The sequence below is a fragment of the Emys orbicularis genome, chromosome 2 (assembly GCF_028017835.1).
Source record: "Emys orbicularis isolate rEmyOrb1 chromosome 2, rEmyOrb1.hap1, whole genome shotgun sequence".
NCBI classification, from domain to species: Eukaryota; Metazoa; Chordata; order Testudines; family Emydidae; genus Emys; species Emys orbicularis.
Genome location: NC_088684.1, coordinates 264,385,578 through 264,401,455, shown reverse-complemented (window position 1 = coordinate 264,401,455; position 15,878 = coordinate 264,385,578). Strand labels below are relative to the sequence as shown.

The 15,878-nt window shown below is 44.3% G+C and overlaps 1 protein-coding gene across 1 annotated transcript in view; it reads right to left on the bottom strand.

Annotated features, from left to right (window-relative positions):
• The window catches only part of GPR158 (G protein-coupled receptor 158), a 340,854-nt gene that overhangs the window by 51,298 nt on the left and 273,678 nt on the right, over positions 1–15,878 (bottom strand). Inside the window, exon 6 of the mRNA XM_065399964.1 lies at positions 14,668–14,777. Coding sequence (XP_065256036.1) covers positions 14,668–14,777 — 110 coding nt within the window. The remainder of the gene's footprint in view (positions 1–14,667; positions 14,778–15,878) is intronic.

Genomic DNA, 15,878 nt, shown 5'->3' with positions numbered 1-15,878 from the left:
TCCTTGCTGCTCAAAGCAGAGAATAGTTTAACAATCCAACACTGACCTCCAAAATGGATTATTCCATAGAAGACAATGAAACCCTCAAAACACCACCTCAGTGAGAAACACTTTCCCCTCACATAGCACTTTCCGTACCACTAGCTAGATGAAAGACTACCACCGATCCTCCAGTAAGTTAGCAATCAATCAAAAATTCTTGGTACATGCGTGGGGTGGGATTTGTTGTTATTGTTGTTGTTATTTTAAACAGTCTTGGGAAATAAAGGCCTTGTGATTTGTGTATTCCAGCTGACACACTCTGCAAACTATATCAATGATTCTGACTTTGTCTGTGTAGTAATCCAACTGAATGATTACAGACCAAACCTCTCTGATGGTAACAGGGCAAGGTGCCAATTCTTTGTACATTTGATTGCTCTTGAGCTGCATCCAGCCGCAGCAAGTTAGAAAGCAGTAAGGTGGAAGGGTCCCAGAACTTGGACTGCAGCCTGAGCCCAAACATCTACACTGCAATTAAACAACCATGCAGCCCGAGTCCCGCAAGCTCAAATCAGCTGGCATGGAACAGTCCCGGGTTTTTAATTGCAGTGTAGACACCCTAGGAAGCTAGTCACAGAAGTAGAGTTCCTCCAGCTATGATTTTGGGCATGTTTCAACTACTAGCCATTATAGGTTTCATTCCATTCACTATCTCCCACACTGTGGTAACTCAGGATGACTGTTCAGTCATCCTAGAAGTTAGGGAGTCCACATAAGATGAAACGTTGGGGTTTAAAACTGAAAATAATGGTTGAGGCTTCCAGGGTGAATCCCTCTATATCAAAATCTTCAGGTTCATTATTGTGTTCCTTGAATTGGAGCAGGAAAGTTTTCGTTTTTTAAAAAATAATCCTTTTTTTCCTCCTAGAAGGAGTCCAACAACTGTTTAAGAGCTTTTTTGTTTTACAAAGCCTACTCACCCTTTATAGAATACAGATTTAATGGATGGATAGACAGACAATGTATTCTTTTAAGAATATATTTGTTAGCAATCTGAAAAATGCCAATGTTCTAATTATTCAGTGATAGTAAAAAGCTTTAAATTATTTCTTTAAAAATATTTTTGTTCATATTTAATTTAAAAAAAAGAAGATTGCAGATTATTTGTAGAAAAAAACATCAGTTAGATACCTGGGTCTGATCTGATAGACACTGAAGAATCTCTTTAGTATATAATATCCCTGCAGTCCTGAATTGTTTTCTTCCAGCATCTGAGGCTGTAATGTTTTGGACTTTGTGGTACAATCCAGAGATCTAATATATTTAGAGTAGACTGGTTATGTCTCAGGAAGTAACCAATTAGCCAGGACCGGCTCCAGGGTTTTTGCCGCCCCAAGCGGCAGAAAAAAAAAGAAAAAAAAGCCACGGTCGCATTTGCAATCGGCGGCACTCCGGCAGCAGCTCCACCGCATCGCTTTCTTCTTCGGCGGGAATTCAGCGGCAGGTGCTTCCCCCCGAGAGGGACCCGCCGCCGAACAGCCCGACATGCCGCCCCTTCCCCTTGGCCGCCCCAAGCACCTGCTTGCTGGGCTGGTGCCTGGAGCCGGCCCTGCAATTAGCACATTTGATAATGCACAGATTGGTACAGTGTCGACTTAACATCACAGCATTATTTAATAATGTAGTCACAATATAGTTGTTACCACTGTTCAGATAAAACTACTGAATTGCTGTACAAGACTGGTTTTCATGGTAAGTCAGAGAAGTATTAACTAGAAACACATACAGATAACTATTTTCCATGGTTATTTTTGAGGCAGATTGCCTGATTCTTCCAGAACTACGAGTCTGCAAATAGATTTAAACCACTTACATTTTCAGAGCTACTTTGAAGATAATTATTAGCTGGGAAAAGGTGTAAGTCAGTAAATAAGACTGGTATGAATGTGAAATTTAATTCACAAAAAAAGTTTAGTTATCCATGCTGACCCAAATTAACACCGACAGCAGAGCTTGTGTTTCAGAGATTCATGGAGTTTAAAGCCAGAAGGGACCATTAGATCATCTAGTCTGACCTCCTGTATGAGACAGGCCATTAAATTTCACCCAGTTACCTTTGTATTGAACTCAATAGCTTATTTTTGTGTTTGCAACATTTTAGTGCAGAATTGTGTATGTTATATAATTAGTAGGGCACAGGAGTTTTATTACAAAGGCTATTGTCGGGGCGAGCTGGGGTATGAGATCAGTCTTGGCATGTATTACCTCATACCTCAATGTCTGTACTTTGACCCATCAACCTTTTACCCCAATCGGGGATATTGCAGATTATGTATTCCTCATGCCATCTGACCTTAACCCAGACTTTGCACCCTCGATAATCTGTATGTTATTCCCTGATAACCAGAAACTTCTATGCTCAAACTCTGTTAATCATTTTTTTTTAACATGATCTTAAAATTTTTTTTAAATCTGCATGCACCCCAGGTAAAGTGAGTGTGGTCAGATTCAGCTATAGCTGTACTGAATGGTGGACGCAGTGGTTACCACTGCTTGGTAGAGGTATGTTTGAGAGATCTGTGGATTATTTTGAGGTGTGTGACAGAGCTGTGACTGTGATAGGAGGAGGGCTATGTTTTCTACGCTCATGTGTAGGGCCCTACCAAATTCATGGTCTATTTTGGTCAATTTCATGGTCATACAATTTTAAAAATTGTAAGTGTCATCGTTTCAACTATTTAAATCTGAAATTTCACAGTGTTGTAGTTGTAGGGGTCCTGACCCAAAAAGAAGTTTTGGGGGGTCACAAGGTTATTGTGTGTGTGGGGGGGGTTGCAGTACTGCTACCCTTACTTCTGTGCTGCTACTGATGGGGCGCTGCCTTCAGACCTGGGCGCCTAGCCAACAGCTGCTGCTCTCCAGCAGCCCAGCTCTGAAGGTGGCGAAGAAGTAAGGATGGCAATACCGTGACCCCCCTAAAATAATCTTGTGACCTCTCTGCAACTCCCTTTTGGGTCAGGATCTCCAATCTGAGAAACGCTGGTCTCCCCCCGTGAAATCTGTATAGTATAGCGTAAAAGCACACAAAAGACCAGATTTAATGGGGGGAGACCAGATTTCATGGTCTGTGACGAGTTTTTCATGGCTGTGAATTTGATAGGGCCCTACTCACATGTGTGAGGAAAAGGAAGAGGGGCATGTGGACTTTCAGGATGCAGAATGCATCATTTCTATGCAGAATTTTGTAGGTGATGTTGGTAGCAGGGAATAAGGCTTTTATTACAAATCCTATTGTCAGCAGTGAGGTAGAATATGAGAGGATTATCCTTTAATGATAGTTAAGTGAAAGTTTAGGTTGAGATGGTATCCTGTGAGCAAGTGTAAGGGAGTTGTAAAAGGCAGTGAAGTGGTGTGCTATTGTTTTGGGGGAATTGGCTAAGTGTTTGAGGATTTAGAACCTCCTGGCTCTTATAGTGCCCCGGACCAATAAGAGTATGTGTTACGTGCATACTGAGGCATTGCTTGACAGCAGAGGAAAGGTGGTGGGGGCAATCTTCCCCCCCTATTTTTATCCTTTTAAATAATGCTAGATGGAATCCTGTAGTAGCAGTGAATGGGTTGCAAAAGGAAGTGAAGAGCTTGTACATTTCAGCAATTGTGGGGTGGTCAGAGTAAAGGTGTCTGGGGGGAGAAGAGGGTGATGGGGACCATTTGGCATTGCTGAAAGAAGGCAAGAGTTAAGGTTGCATGGGACAACCTTACCTGTCCATTTCCTGGTTTTCAGACGTTTGAGATTTGCTCAACTCAGCATTCTGCAAGGAGACAAGATGAGGTACCACCAAGCAACCTTAACTCTGCAGTGAGACAGTTTTTTGACACTGAATTTCCAAGTTTTTTTAATAGGAAAAGATATGTTGTTGGTAGGAGTTAGTAGTAATTTACAGTTTTACATACTATGTCCCACAATTAGCATGCTGAACCAGCCAGCCCCCCCCCCCCATCCTCATCAGTAGCTGCCCACCAACCTTGCTTCAGCACAACTCCCCAGCCATACCCTTTGCCCATTTTTTTGTGTTATCCCCTCCAACCTGGCCCTCTTCCCCCTACTGCCCAGGCGCTCCTACCACAAGCAGGAAGCATGTCCCTGAAGTCCTCACTCCCTGTTATACACATGTTTCTATTGCCATTAATTCCCCCTCCTATAACCTGACTCACATGCAGTGCCTGAAGCAAAGGACAGCCATGGCACAGTGGAATAGTGTTCCTGGCTGTGTTTCAGAGTGGTTGTAGGGTGGTGTGATGGGGGGTTCACCCCACACTTGCTCTGGAATGGTTAATGAAGACAAAGAAGGGGTAATTAACCCAACAGGCCACAGGTGAGAGGAATCAGGGGGCTAAGTAATCCCCTGACTGAGAGAGGGACCCCAGCTGAGGAGGAAGGAGCTGAGCTGAACTTACAAAGGGAGGAAATTGACATCAGAGGGGGAAGCTGGGAAAGTCTGCAGTCACTCCCTGGGAGAAGGGAGGTGCATTTGGGAGAAAGAGGGGAAGCCAAGAGGGTAGGACACAGCTCAGGGAAAGGCAATAAGGTCTAGAAGGGAACAGACCTTGACCACCAGCTAGAGGGTCTCTGAGCCGGAACCCAGAGTCGAGGACAGACCCAGGTTCCCCTGCCACCACTGAGGGAGTGGCACTACAAGGCAGTGAATGGGAAGGCTGCCTAGGACTGCTAACGGAAGACTTTGGTACCCAGGAAGGGGAAAATATGTAGAGTAACCTGGCCAGATGGCTGAGTCATAAAGAGGTGGCAGCAGCTCGTGGAGTGAGAGAGGGCCCAGAGAGGCCAGCAGAGGACACCGTGCAACTGTAAGAAGGGACGTTGACCTCACAAGCTATTCGTCAGAACGCCCAGGAGGAGGTGCCATTCTAGCGGAGAGTGGATCACGTTGTCACAGGTGGAGTTTGTAGCAGGGCCAGCAAGAGAATTTCACAGACGGTATTTTGGAACAGAAACCCTGACGGTTTTATGTTTGAGAGAAAGGGCCTCTGACCCCTGACTGATAGATGTCCAAAAAACAGTGAGGTATCAGAGCTTGTAGTGTTTCTATGCCTGACAGTACAAATTTTCTGGTCAGCCATGAACCCTCCAATTTCTCAATTAATGTTCTTCTAGCACTTATTGCTTGCTTTCATATTGTTGCTGTAACAATTATTCAGCTGCTCACCAAATCAAAGCAAACTATCACAGCTCCTGGAAACAAATCTCTGATGTGGTCCAAATCTGCTCTCATACATTGTATGAAGAACACACCAGGAATATGACCCAGATAATTTCTGCCTGAGTGAATCACCACAATGTCCAGTAGATTACAACCTTTCAAGTTAGACACTGCAGAGTGGGCAAAACATGATGTCAACACAAGCCACCTCTCTCCACCCAAATCAGCCTGTAGTAAGCAATCTCCATTGTGACGTTATTGACATAATCTGTAACTGTATAGATTACTGTTGAGACCACTGTTATAGATTTGCAGCATATATTGTATAAAGGTTGTCGTGTAAGGGGTCTATGGATAGGTTATGGTTTGCTGGTTATGATTATGCTGTGTATATGCTGTATCATTTTTGTAGTTGAAGTTATGAATATTGGCTCTATACGGTCTGTATTTCAAATTTATGTTATGCTTTGGGGTGACACCCCAGAAAAGTCGATGTCAGCTCTGCCTAGCCTGCTTGATGGCCCATTAAGGACCATCAGCTATACAATTGACCCATTGAGAGAAGGCAGACACACCTTGTGACTCAACAAGGTATGCAGGGACATGCCTATGGACAGAACTCTGAGGTTTTTCCATGCCATGTGATGGACAGCTTGTCTTTGAGACAAAGAGAGCAGAGACCACATGGCAAGAAACTATAAAAAGCTGGTGCAGCTCCTTCATCTGGTCTTCAATCCTACTTTTTACCTCTGGAGGGACTTTGCTACAAACGGAAGCTCTAAACAAAGGACTGATGACCCATCCCAGCTGTGGATGCACTCCAGAGACTTGATTTGAATCTGCAGTTTATTATACCAGTGCTACAAACCTGAACCAAGGACTTTGCCATTACTGTATGTAATTGATTCCATTTAACCAATTCTAGCTCTCATCTATATCTTTTTCCTTTTATGAATAAACCTTTAGATTCTGAAGGATTGGCAACAGGGTGATTTGTGGGTAAAATCTAACTTGTATATTGACCTGGGTCTGGGGCTTGATCCTTTGGGATCGAGAGAACCTTTTTTCTTTTACTAGGGCATTGGTTTTCATAACCATTTGTCCCCATAACGAGCGGCCCTGGTGGTGATATTGGGAAACTGGAGTGTCTAAGGGAATTGCTTGTGTGACTTGTGGCTAACCAGTGGGGTAAAACCGAAGTCTTCTCTGTTTGGCTGGTTTGGTTTGCCTTGGTGTGCATCGAAACCCCAGCCTTGGGGGGAAGGACATAACTGTGTTGAACTTGTGTCAACCAGTTTTATTTTGAAGAAATAAAGCCAAAGCCCTGAAGAAAAGGGGAATGTAATACTCTGGCTGGAGTATGTTTTTGGTGCATGGGCTACTCCTGGGGGAATTCTGCACCACTGCGCAATGCAGAATTTTGCAGAAGTTAATGTTGTACATGCAGAATTTCCTTTCTCCCACAGAAATGGGCTGCAGTGTGGCTGGCCACCACTAGGGGCTGCTGGATCCAAGAAAGCCCAGCTCACACATAGAAGACACTGCTGGGGGGAGGGAGAGGGAGCTAGAGGGTTCCTGGCAGCTGCAGTTCCCAGCATGCCCTGAAGGAAGGATATGGCAGTGCAAAGGAAACTCCATGCAAGCCTGGGACCAAGCATCAGGCTGTTTCTTCCTCTAGATCCCTAGGCTCGGGGGGGGGGGGAGGAGGAGAGGAGAGATTGGTATCTGGGCAAGGGGGGACCGTGGCTGGGCTCTGTGGGGGAGGGGTTGTGGGTGTCTGGCCCCCCTGGCTGGGCTCTGGGGAGGGGGCAGAGAAACAGGAACTGGGTTGTCATAGGAGTTTCTTTAACTCTCTACTCCTGGAGGAATTTTTGTGTGTGTCTATATTGTTACAGACCTACTTGCTCACAAGTCTTTTGAAATAAATTACCAAAATAACTGAAACTGGTGTGATTATGTAGTGTTATTTTGACAAATAAAATTTGCATAATTTTAAAATATTGTGCACAGAATTTTTAAGTTTTGGGCACAATTTTTTAAATTTTTTGGCACAGAAAGCCCCCAGAGTAATGGGCCAATGAGTTAACCCACCGGTTTATAAAATGGAACAGAAATTTTCCTCTGGAATTTCTAACTGGCCACATGCTCAATATGAACTTTTCTGATGAATGATTCCTCATGTAGACATTCAGCATCTCTGTATCGCTCTTCATGTCTAACTTCCATTCTTCTTCTTTCGTATGGGTTCGGTACGTAGCAACCCGACTACAAATTTATATCTAGATTTGATAGCCAGCACATTGCTGCAGCAGAGAGGTGGTGAATGTCCTTCAGGCCCCCGGCGAAAGAACAAAGGGGACACTCAGATATAATGTGCTTCATCGTTTGTGTCTGGTGACCACAGATGCATACAGGTGTTGCCTTCATTTTCCATTTAAAGAGGGTTTGTCCAAATCTCCCATGAGATTTCCTGACGTGACTCAATCTGCACCAGTGTTTCCGACATAAATCAAAACCTGGTGGTTCCTTGACAAGGTCAATGACAAGTGGTTTGTTTTGAGCGGTCGAAACACTCCATGGAATTCTCCATTGAGCCTCAGTGTTGAAGTTGGGTGTAAGGATCTTGATGTGGTTCCATAGAGGGTTGCAGGATTTTAATCTTGCCTTTGGTGGGTTCTGCAGGTAATCGTGCAGCGGGATCCTCATGTTTGCATTGACATGGTTAAGAAAGTGAGATGTCTGAGCAGCTCTTCTAATCTGTGGATCCTGGATGTGCAATAGGACAGGGAGCCAGTTGACTGGAGTTGATTTGAGCATCCCTGACATTATGTGCATGGCGTTATTGAGTTGAATGTCAAGGAGTTTAGTATGACTGCTGTGAGACCACATGGGCACACAATAATCAGCTGCAGAATATACCAAGGCAATTGTTGCAGTTCGTAAGGTTCGTGGACTGGAGCCCCATGATGTTCTGGCAATTTTATTCCAGAATTATACAAATTCACTAACATACCAATGTCGTCAATCAGCCACTGGATGTCGTATTACTGACCTCCCAGTGAAAGTAGCAATGATTATACTTCCTCTAACTTCCATACCCACGAAGCACAAATGAGTTTTGTACTTTAACCTACTACAAATCTGCTACCCCTTCCCCCCCCCCAAAAGTAACAGTTTCTAAAGGAGGAGACTCCAGTAGAGTAGCAGAATGGAAGAGAAGCTTCTAAATTCTCTGGGACCACATCTTCCCAAGTTGTAAAGCAAACTGTTAAGTTAGGGTATTAATTCAGTGTACAGCCAGGCCAGGCAGAATTCTGATACATACAGAAATGTACATTGAGCCTTCTTCAGGTGCCAATTAGTCCAGCTTAGTGCAAGGTGCTCTCTAGACAGGGAACATGTAGGTTTCTCCAATTTTGTATATTCCTGTTGGTAGATAGATCTGCCCATGTTAAAAAGGTACTCGTGTGTGTTCGCATACAGTGAAGCTATTGAGAAACACACCTTACTTCAAGCCCACACACAAGACACTTGGGTATTGTCTTAAGATAGTAATTCTCAAGTTTTCCATCCTAGGACACCCTCACATCTAGCTGGGACCCTCCTTCCATTTAGCATTTTGAGAAAGGCAGGGTGGTCGTGACTTCCCTGGAAGTTATCATTCCCAGGTTGAGAACCAATGGTCCAAAAAAGAACAGTACATGACCATTCTTCCCTCTAGAATTACTCCTCTCACCCAGCCTCTTCTATGATTTTTCTTTAATTTTGAAGCCAAGATGGTAGAAGTTCCAAAAATAAAATCAAAGCATAAAACCTGTTTTTAAATAAAAAGCACAGGCAAGGAGACAAAGACAATCTGCAGTCACAGAGATGTATAGAAAGAAGCAACATCAGCAGCTCATTTGACCCCAAAGGGCTACCTTTGGGGCAGCATTGCATTTGATCTGCTAGAAACGTTATGTGGACTTCATTGTTGAGGAAAGTACTAGAGTCTTCTGTTCACCTCCCTGAATTTAAATCTGTTAAGTTTAGCTCATCTTCCTGTTTTCTCAAGAAAAAGTAGAGTGATAAATTCAGCTCATTATTTTAAAAATGCACAATGAATGAAATGTGGTTGAGGGTCAGAATGGGTGACATCAAAAATGGCACTAATAGGGTGATCAAAGACAGAAGATGATGTTGTTTATTTTACCCATTCTTCCTACAATAGGCTGTTCAGCCAGGTTGGGCACTTGTATACAGCACCTATCAGGTTTTCTGAAAGTACCGCACAAGGTAGGCCTGAGTAATGTGTGACTGCTCTGGAGATCCTTTAGACTTTGTTAGCATCATTCCTAGGGCTGCTCCACTGTCCTAGGATTCCTGCTAATCTCAAAATAACCAATTCATCATCATAAAGAAGTTCGTCCCATAGGTAAGTGTGGATGTGGCCACAGAAAATGTTCAGTTGTCTATTCTGTCCATTCTTCATTTCTGCAATGATCATAGATTAAATTAGATCTTCCACGAATCTCAATGCTAGTCTTGTGGGGATTTATACAGCAGCCAGTTCTTACTTACCTCACATGACTTAATTATAATTATTACTTAAAATATGTATGGCATCATAGGTTTACTGAGTCCTTCAGGATCACTACTTATACTTGGGGGAAGACATGCCCAAAATATTTATAAATAGAGAATAAATAATAAATAGTAAATAGAGAAGGCAAGGCACACGATTACAATACAGACATGCAGATATAGAATATAGAAACAAAAAATGCACACTTTGTTGGATAAGCAGGCATAAAAGCCAATTAAAGCAGTTTACAAGAGGTGGAGTAGCCATAAAGTCACGAAGAAACATTAAATGAATCCAATGATAATGCAAATGTTATAGCTGAAAAATGCAGTTATTTATTCTGGGCCATAACATCAGCAGCACAATAATTTCAACCAAGAAATAAAAACCTGAAGTCTTAAAACTTTGTCTCCATAGTCCAACTGTCATGCCCCAGAATGGTTTTTGTTTGTATTGTTTTAATTTTATTTTAAAATTTTAATATGAATATATGCCCTTGTGATTGCCTATACTGCAGCTTGGAGAGACCTATTTCTAGGGGTTTGTTCATCATTACGTACTTGACTGTCAGCAAAAGTATTAAGTAGTGTGAAATGTGGCGATGTTGTGGGGCAGGAGGTGTGGAGGCTTGTTTGTTTTAACATAGACAGTTGGCTTGTAGGAACTAGACTGAGAACACAGGCAACTGAACAGCCATCGGGTAACAACTTTTGTGTTCCCACAACTTTGTCTTGATTTGAACGGGCAACCTAGAGGTACAAGAGCTTCTATTCTATTTTCCAACCCTTTCCTCGCCTTACTTAAACACAATTCTAGCTCCCTTATCACAATATGGCATCACCAATCCATGTTAACTTTGAGTCATGTGATCTGCCTGTTACAGAACCAGATGTGGAACAACAATCTGGATTCTAAACATTCCTAGGCTCTATTCTGAGCTCAAGATAATAGCTCCTCTAAACAAAACCCCCAATTCTCCTCTATATTTTCCATAGTCCTCCAATATACTTCCCTTCTCACAGCAGAATTCATCCTCTGCAAAGAAGGTACTTAGAGTATCAATTGTGACTTTTTTGATACATTTCAACGCAAAGAGGTGATCAGACATCATTAAACAAACAGGCAAAGCATACCTACTGATATCAATACATATAATTAGTGCAAAATCCAGATGTCATCGGCCCTATCATAGCACCGTTCAGAGCATTACACAGGATCTCACTTGTATATCATGCCAATGGATTAAAGAAGCTAGAGTAAAACATAAACATGAATACTTTACAGCTTCTCCAGTTTTCTACGCGCTAATATTTATATACTCCCTTTTTCTCTCTCTTCATAAATACATTTATGGAATGGATGTATAAGTATTCCTCTATATTTCTTTTCATTGTGGTGTAAGGGGGAAAGTGTTTAGATTTTATCTAATACATGCCCACAAAAGGCATTGATTTATAAGGAGGCTGTAGAGGTGGGATTTGAAGTTGGGTCTCAAAGTATCAGCATCCCCAGTTGAGTGCTCTGCCAGCTCAGCTGAATTTCTTCTAACATAACCCAAAATTCCCTGAACACTTTCTCTGGCAGGCAGTTACATCTGAGATAGCTCAGCCTGTCTACCATCTGTGCCTGAGGAAAGCAACCTTTGGCTTGTGAGCCTTGAAAAGGCTTATAATAAGCATGTATAGCATTCTGTCTGTTTTAGGATTTTCTATAGCATCCATTACCATGTGTTATCAAAACATTTATAACATTAAAACAAAAAAATCCTTTACCACTTTCCTCTCTTTGGACCCTTGAAGGAACATTTAGATATTTTACTTCCCTTTATCTTCAAAAAAACCTTTTCCCCCTCTGCTAAAAACTCTGTATGATTTTACAATGTGCCTGTGTAATAGGGAGATATCTCTTTAAGAGACCCATTGGGGGAGGTAGGACTGAGTTGTGTCTGGGTCATTGTTGTGAGGTGGATTTAGCACTCCCCATCCAGAAGCTTCTGGGATTGGGTGTGGTATTTTTTGGATCTGCTCCAATAGATTCCTTGTTGCTGGGGTCAGACTCTATGAGGGCAAGTTGTCAGGGCAGCTGCTTTACAGGGAGCCATGTACCCAGGACAGTCCTTAGGCATACACAGCTGCGTAGGGCACCCTGAAATTTGGGGCACCAAATTGCCCAAAATTTCAGGGTGCCCTAGACAGATGCGTGCTGCATATGCAGCAGCACCAGCCCCAGCGACCAGCCCTATCCCTTGGCTGGCCCTCCCTGCAACGGCCGTCCCTCGAGGGGGGGGGGGGGGGCGCTCCGGACAACTCCCTCCTCCCTGCCTCTTACCCTTCCCCCCTGCTCCGTCTCCATTCCACCTCTTCCCCCCAGTGACCCCGCACTCACTGGCAGCGGCGGGAAGCGGAGCAACCCGGCCCCAGCCCGCTCTACTCCACCAGCTCCCAGCCGCGGTGCTCCGCTTCCCGCCACCGGTGAGTGCCCCCTCCCCCGAGCGACACTGCTGGGGCCGGGGCGAGGGAAGTGGAGCGGGCTGCTCCCAGCCCCCTGCTAATCCACTGGGCCACTCTGGGCCTGTGGGGCTCCCAAAAGTGGTCCCCCACAGCTCCTGCCTCCCAGACCCTGGGGGGGGGGAGGCCTGGGGCCCCACACAGCCCTCCCACAGGGGGGCTGTGTAGGGCACCCAAATGGGTAGGGATGGCCCTGCATGTACCCTACATGAGTTGGGAGAAGCTGTGCCCACAAGCAGAGCAGACTGTTATCCCTAACTCTGAAGCATTTTGCAGCAGGTTAGTGATATTGTTAACTCTCTAACAGGGAAGCATGGGCAATGCTAATTATAGCAAGGGGAAATTGGGAGGGAAACTTTATTTTATATTAATTGTATGCTTTGAATGTTGTTTTGATTTTAGCCAAACTGTTCTAGTTAAATTGTCTCAACTAGTATGAATCACCAACTTTTATTTAAATGTAGTAATGGGGAAAAAGACATTTATATTTTGCTATTCTTAGTTTTGTATTTTCTTGTAACTTTTGCCCCCCCCCCCGCAATCTATACACTTAACTGAGTGATTGGTTAATCAGTTAGCTGACTGGCTAGCAGTGGTTTCAGCAGAGGAAGAGTCTGCATGGATTCCAACTGAAGATTCCTACAAGCAAGTGGAGTAAGTTAGGGTTACCATATTTCAACAATCAAAAAAGAGGACACAGTGTGCCGCCCTAGCCCCGCTCCCTCCCACTTCCCGCCCCCCTCAGAATCCCCCTACCTATCCCCTGACTGCCCTCTGCTGAGACCCCCCCCACCCTAACTGCCCCCAGGACCCCACCCCCTATCTAAGTCTCCCTGCTCCCTGTCCCCTGACTGCCCCAACCACTCTCTACACCCCCTTCTCCCGACAGCCCCCCCCAGAACCCCCGACCAATCTAACCCCCCCGTTCCCTGTCCCTTGCCTGCCCCAACTGCTCTCTACACCCCCTTCTCCTGACAGCCCCCAGAACCCCCAACCAATCTACCCCCGCCTGTTCCCTGTCCCTTGCCTGCCCCAACCGCTCTCTACACCCCCTTCTCCTGACAGCCCCCCCAGAGCCCCCGACCAATCTAACCCCCCGTTCCCTGTCCCTTGCCTGCCCCAACCGCTCTCTACACCCCCTTCTCCTGACAGTCCCCCCAGAACCCCCGACCAATCTAACCCCCCGTTCCCTGTCCCTTGCCTGCCCCAACCGCTCTCTACACCCCTTCTCCCGACAGCCCCCCCAGAACCCCCAACCAATCTAACCCCCCGTTCCCGTCCCTTGACTGCCCCCGCACCAGGCCGAGGGAGAGCTGCGAGCTCCATGTGCAGTCAAACACTGTGGCGCTGCTCTGCGGGGGAGGAGGGAGAGGGGGAGGGACTCTGGCTGCTAGAGGCCCCAGTGGCTGCGAGCGGCTTTCAATTAGGCCCAGCCGTCCAATCAGCCGCGCCGCACTCTGCATGAAGGGAAGGGGGAAATCCCGGACATTTCTACTTTATTAGAAATCCCCCCTGGACGGCCATTTAAAGCTGAAAAAGCCGGACATGTCCGGGGAAAGCCGGACGGATGGTAACCCTAAGTAAGATGTTTTAAGGGTGACCAGATAGCAAGTGTGAAAAATCGGGACAGAGGATGGGGGGTAATAGGAACCTATGTAAGAAAAAGCCCCAAATATCGGGACTGTCCCTATAAAATTGGGACATCTGGTCATCCTAGATGTTTTAGACTCAGCAGACTGTACAGATTTCATGATCAAAGACTCAGACTTAGGGGAACTCAACCTAAGCTTTTGGGAACTCTGTTTCTTCTCATTGTGTTTCTGTTTGGATTGAACTATTCAGATTTTAATTTGTTTTCTTTATTTATGTACAAGTGTGAAGATAATGTCTGTGGATTATAAAATAGCCATGTTATGCTGTAAAAATTAGATTATATGTTTCTTTGTCATAAGATTTTATAAAGTTGTTTAATTAAATTCATTTCTTTAGTTCATTTTGGGACATGAATGTGGGGAGGTTGACCCTGTGCAATCCTTGCTGAAAATCCTTAGATTGAATTCTGGATCTCCAGCTACTTTTCTATGCGATTTTTTTTTTTTAAGGCACTGGAGAAGGGCAATGGGTTTAGCCCACCCGAAGTTTACACCTGTATAAATTATTCCTCCTTAGTCAAATACTGCAGCCTTGACTCAGCCACTCTGGCATATAGACTCCTCAAAAAATAATAATATTACTACTACTACTACTACTTCAGGAACATTGAGACGAGATAGACATTGGTTTTAAAACTCAGAAAGAGCTACTGTTTATAATAAATTCCCACAGCTCTTGTTTCTAATTAACCACACAGAGTACATACTACCACAGTGATGGAAATTACTAAGACATGAAATACCTGTGGAGCTTGAGTGTCACAGTTCCGTAAACAGTAGTAAAGCCCAGAAGACGAACCCATCTTAGGAGAACACAGCGAAATATGCTTGGCTCAAAATACAAAATGATAACCTATGGAACAGAGAGACAAAGAAAGAGAGCTTCAGTGCCAGCTTTCATGGGGAAATAGTTGTTGATTCAAATAAAGAATTGGATTTGTACAATATAGGCAGTGGACATTTTCAAGCTTGTACTACTGTGTAACTCACACACCTACTGGGTGTTATGTTCTGTCCCATCTAGTGGCACCGAGACCACTTAGAGAGAGAGAAATTAATGAGTCTGCTCTACTGCCTTAGTTAACAGCCCGATGGCTTTTAGCTCATGCAGTAGAGGCTCCTGTACTAAGCTCCAGAGGCCCAGGTTCGATCCCGCTCACCAACAACCGGGGTCTGTTGGTGTTACAACTACACATTGAGATTTTACAGTAAAGTAACTAGATAATCTGATCAACTCACTGGCACAGTTCTGCGTGCTGATTGCCCTCTGCAGGGAGCTGGCAAAGGCCCAGTGACAAGCTATGAAATGATAGCACTTCTAAGGACTTAACAAAATGAAAGCATGTATACAGAGGAGACAAGAGCACAAAGGAGATTTTTAGTGGACTGTTATAATATTCTTTGGTGGGCCTCTTCCCACAGTTTGATTACATTTATTACAGCAACTATATCACACTTCACAGTAATTCCTTCTAATAAACATGGCAAAAGCTGAGCATCTCATTTTCCCTCTCAAATCCTCCCTGTATTACTCTTGATAACATCACCATCCTTAGTGTCAGGACATTGGTGTCATATATGACTCCTCTCTTCTTCTCCCTTCTCCCTTCCCTGGACTCTCAAAACCAGGCTGCCTCTTCCTCTGCAACATCCCCTCCTCACACTAATTGATAATTATCTTTGTTCACCTTCTGGCCTCTTCTTGTCCATACAGAATGCTGCTACTACAATCATCTTCTCTCATCACTCCAATGATGCACTCTTCTCTCTCAATCACTGTGCTGACTTCCTCTCAGCTTCTTCATCAAGTTCAAGCTTTTCTTCCTAACCTTCAAGGCCATGAAATCAAGCCCTATTTATATAGCTATGCTCATTTCCTGTAACAACCCCTATGGCTGCCAAAGCCTCATTCATAAACACCTGTTTTGTATCCTTCTACCAGTTTTATTCTTGT